The sequence below is a fragment of the Benincasa hispida genome, chromosome 2, assembly GCF_027475165.1.
Source record: "Benincasa hispida cultivar pf3 chromosome 2, pf3_genome.v1.1, whole genome shotgun sequence".
NCBI classification, from domain to species: Eukaryota; Viridiplantae; Streptophyta; class Magnoliopsida; order Cucurbitales; family Cucurbitaceae; genus Benincasa; species Benincasa hispida.
In genome coordinates, this window is record NC_143479.1 from 1,494,420 (window position 1) to 1,499,411 (window position 4,992).

The 4,992-nt window shown below is 30.5% G+C and overlaps 1 protein-coding gene across 1 annotated transcript; it reads left to right on the forward strand.

Annotated features, from left to right (window-relative positions):
• Positions 1-3,179: 3,179 nt before the first annotated feature.
• On the forward strand, positions 3,180-4,650 carry LOC120072218 (tetraspanin-11-like). The gene is made up of 2 exons (XM_039024630.2): positions 3,180-3,791; positions 4,059-4,650. Exons 1-2 carry the CDS (start codon positions 3,285-3,287, stop codon positions 4,374-4,376), a joined length of 825 nt encoding a protein of 274 aa, XP_038880558.1. The 5' UTR covers positions 3,180-3,284; the 3' UTR covers positions 4,377-4,650.
• The last annotated feature ends 342 nt before the right edge of the window (positions 4,651-4,992 follow it).

Sequence of the window (4,992 nt, forward strand, 5' to 3'; positions counted from 1 at the left end):
ATCTAACCCAAATGAGTTAATAACCCAACCCAAACTGCACGAATTGGATTGGATTGATCGGTTTTTTCGGGTTATTGGGTTTTTTGAACACCCTAGAAAGTAACGTTTTTTTAAAAAAAAAAAAAATCTAAAAGTTAGTATTTATAAGCTTTTATAATCCAATTAGTTATTAATCCGTAAACTAAATAACAAGTTGTTTTACTATACTTGACTGGACTAAACCAACAAATATACGAGTTGTGCGTTAAATTAAGTTTGCTCTCTTCTTACATGTTGAAAAAGTTGAAAGACTGAAAATCCGGAAATTTGACTCAACTCTATCCATGTAAACCCTTGATGAATTCCATCATATTTCCAAAAGTATTTTTTTTTAGAGGCTCCATATTTTCAAAAGTTAATATCTAATATTTTATAAAATTGATATCTCTATTATTTTTTTATAACCTCAAAGAAACATCCAAATTTACAGGTTAATAACTTCTGTGCTTCTATTAAATAAAATTACAAACTTCATTAATTTTAATTAGATATTCTTACTATAACTATATATTAAAAAAACAGTTAATTGTGACGTGCTAAACCCTTTTTTTTCTTTTCTTAAATATATATATATATATGTATTATTCTATAGTTTTGTTAAATATTACTCATTTGATTATATCAACGTGGGTCGTGGCCTATTAGTGTAGAGAAAAAAGTATAGATTGGATGCTAGCAAGCCACGTGCAGAATAATGGTATACATAAACAAATTGGATTTCTTTGAACCAGTTTACATAGACTGTAAGCAATCGTCATTTAATATATTTTCATTGAGATCGTCTACATTCACACTTGTAATGAAATGGATATCAATGTGATTACCATAATACAATCGAGATATAATAAACAATTACCAAACTTTGAACGTTCCTTGGACCATCTTGGACATTAAAGCGTCTTGCTCTTGTGATTTATTGCTTGAACGGCCTTTATTCGTCCTTTCTTTAATATTTGGTAAGTTTAGTATTTGAGTTTCTAATTATTTGTTCAATTGTTCGTTTGACTCCCTTCATTATCGTTATCTTACTATGTGGGTCAACTACTATATTGGTATCGTTTCTTTGTTTAGATTTAATTTCATCGTATTCGTACGTTACATGTATTAATATCGATAATCAATGTCAGTATTGGTATCAATATCAGTATTGACATTACATGATTAAAAATAATAGGAAGTTTATCGATATCGCTCGTATAATTTGGATCAATATCAATATCATCGGTATTCGTAATTTTACTGATATAGATATGTTGCCATTTATATCAAAATTGATTTAAAAAACGATAACCATATGGATGATAATCGAATGAGATGGATGACATGTGAGAACAAAAATGAAAAATCCTGAAAGGTTCACCCAAAAAGAGGAATGAGTTCTACATAATTATCAATACGAATCATCTCATCTAGAATGAAATTACAAACTAGGATTAAGATTTTAATCGTGGGCCAAGCAATATTCATTGCGATTATAGAATGTTTTTATTATTATTATTATTATTATTATTTTTGCAAAGATATTGTAATTAAAGTGTGGGATGGGAGAATCAAACCTTTGAACTCGAGGTGATAGTACAAGTATTATGTCAGTTGAGCTATGCTCATGTTGACCAACTATAGAATGTTGGTAATCACAAACAGTTGGTAATTAATTGAGATCACTTTTTATATTACCACTGATTAATTACGACGGTGCCTACGTAAACGTGACTTTAATTCAATACAATATTTGAAGATGAACCTCAAATCTCTGACCTTTCGATTGAGGACAATAGACATATAGTAACCAGTTAAATTATATTCAAATTAGTATATAGTTATTCAATTTAATCAACGATTGTTCTCTCTCAATTTAAGTATAATTGATTTCAAATAACAACATAAAAGGAAAGAAGTTTTCAATATATAGAATTATCTCGAGATAATTTAATGTGTAGGTTCTCAACAGAATTCTAAGATAATAATATTACGATAAAATAAAGTCTACCTTTACACATGTTGAAAAAACTTCATGAAAACATAGGTATTGAGTAATAAAGTGTTAAAAAAAACCCAACGATCCCCCAACCAATATGACCATTGTCACACATTCAAGTTAACACCAATCCACCATCCTCATTTGATAAAAATTAACAAATAAATAACCTCCTACTTACCGAACTACACAACCAAAAAAATATAAAGATTTGTGTTGGATTAAGTTTGTTCTCTCTACTTAGATTTGATTGAATAAAAATTTTGGCTCTGACTCATACACTCTAGTGGATCTATTCTATCTTCAAAACCTAATATCTATTATTTTATAAAATAAATATTTCTATTATTTTTTATAAAGAAAAATCTTTAAAAAATAAAAAAATAAGATAAACTATTTACATAAGATAGCAAAATTTAATCTTCTTTTATAGAACTCGATAGAAGTTGATAGAAGTTTATCAGTGTCTATCAATGATAGAAATTGATAGAAGTCTATCATTGATACTATATGATAAACACCAATAGAAATTTATTATTATCTACCAATATTTTTTTGTTATTTTTATAAATAGTATGATATTTTTTTCTATTGGTGAAATTTTTACTTTTTATAACCTCAAAAGAAGCACAAAAAATTCACATATTAATAACTTTTATGCTTCTATTAAAAAAAATCACAAAATTCATAAAACTTTAATTACATTTTCATAGTATAATTATATAAAATAGCAATCTAATCTCGATGTTGTATTTTCTTTACAAAAAAAAAAAAAAAAATCATTTAAAAAAAATTGTCATAAACAATTGTATAAAGATGGTGTAATCAGACAATATCTAAGTATTTGTCCTATTAAAAGAAAAATACTTGCGTGGTAATTTTTTCCCCCCTTTTTTAATATACATATATATAGTTTATATTTTGAGAAACCTTGTTTTAATATTTTTTGAGTTTTGTTAAATATAACTCATTTGATTATATTATATACATATATCAACGTGGGTCGTGGGGTCCGATGATTCGTGGCATTATTGTGTACAGGCAATAGTGTAGACAGGGTGCGTGCAAGTCACGTGCAAAATAACGGTATATGTAATATGTAACAAATAAATAAAAGAAAATAGAAAATAAATAAACTTGATAACCGTTCCAGTTGGTATTTGGTTTGCATGAAATTTACACAAAACACAAACACAAACACGCAGTTACAAACTCCATCACGACGCCTTCTCTTTCGCTCTAATTATCTTTCTCTCTCTCTAACACAATGCCTCGCCTGAGCAACGCCGTCGTAGGAATTTTGAACTGCTGCACTTTAATCCTCGGCCTAATCGGAATAGTCGGTTCTCTCTACTTCCGAATCCGCGGCGCCTCCGACTGCCAGAAGGTAATCCAAAACCCTCTCCTCATACTCGGAATCTTCCTCTTCGTCGTCTCTCTGTTAGGTCTTATAGGATCCTTCTGCCGAATCAATTTCATACTCTACCTCTACCTGGTTGTTCTGTTTCTGATGATCCTCGGAATCCTCGCTTTCACGATTTTCGCTATTTTGGTTACCAATAAAGGCGTCGGAAGGACGGTATCGGGGAAAGGATTTAAGGAGTATCGCCTTGGAGATTTCTCCAATTGGTTGCAGAAATATGTTGTGAATCAGAAGAATTGGGATGAAATTAGGAGTTGTTTGATTGATGCTAAGATTTGTGAGAGTCTCGGCAATAATAATGTTCCTCAAGTTCAGAATGAGTTTTACAAGAAGAATTTGTCGCCTATTCAGGTACGATTTTCACGTACTACGCCTAGGGTTTCGTCACTTGACGATTCTCTCATTTCGATTTCGATTTCGATTTGAAGAACAATTAAATAAACTAAGCTTGTTTATAAGTTAATTACAACAATTAACAACGCAAATCCTTATCTCGAAATTAAACCACATGGATTACTTGATTTTTTTTTTTTTTTCCTTTACGATTCAACCAAATTCGATCGATTTAGATATACTCTGTTGTTGAGAAAATTTGTTTTGATCTCTGATTTGGTGAAGTCCGGATGTTGTAAGCCGCCATCGGAGTGTGGATTTGAGTTCAAGAATGCGACGTTTTGGACGGTGCCGAAATCAAGGACAGCGGGGGCGAAGGGCGGCGATTGCAAGAAGTGGAGCAACGATCAGGGGAGGTTGTGCTACGGTTGCGATGCGTGTAAAGGAGGAGTATTGGCGAACATAAGGAAGGAGTGGAGACATTTCGCCATTTTCAATGGCTGTGTGCTTGGGATCGTGACCATTATCTATTGCATAGGCTGTTGCGCAAGGAGGAACAACAAGGCTCCTCCCAAGTACCCCAAGTACAGTGGCTATGCTTAGCTTAATTAACTTTCTTGTTAATTTTAATCTTCTTTTGGTTGAAAATGATTATGATTAAAGATTTCACTAATTATATACATATATATATTTTGACTTCAGTTATAGATGTCTAACTTGTTAGATGTATGAACAAAATTCTATATTGGTTAGGAAAGGAAATGATCATTGGTATATAAACGAGAACAACTATCTTCATTGATATATAACCTTTTGGGCTGATCAAAGTCCCGAGGATTTATGTTCAAAATGAATAATATCATACACTGTGTGGAGATAGTTAGAGGATCGTTGTTCCTATCATAATTTTCATATTAGTATGTCTGCATCTAGATCTTAAAGATTTGAAACTAATATCTCGTAGAGATAATAATATTTTATCGAGTTGAACTCACTTGAGTTGTCAACTACTTATTTGTTTTTATTTATGATAGTTTTCCAAGATTCAAGATGAATCAAACTAACTTAAAAAACCTAATAATTTTGATTCAATTCAAAAGTGACATCATTAAATGTGAATAAATGAATTTAAGTTAAATTATAATTCTATGACTTTGAGGAAGTTAAAATTTAATCCTTATGATTAATAATTAGAATTTAGTTTTATGGTTTGATAAAA

What these genes read in the sequence shown, in the direction of transcription:
- LOC120072218 (XM_039024630.2), top strand. Translation starts at nt 3,285, where the DNA reads ATGCCTCGCCTGAGCAACGCCGTCGTAGGAATTTTGAACTGCTGCACT. An exon ending in AGAATTTGTCGCCTATTCAG is followed by an intron (nt 3,792 to 4,058) that starts GTACGATTTTCA and finishes GATTTGGTGAAG; the next exon opens with TCCGGATGTTGTAAGCCGCC.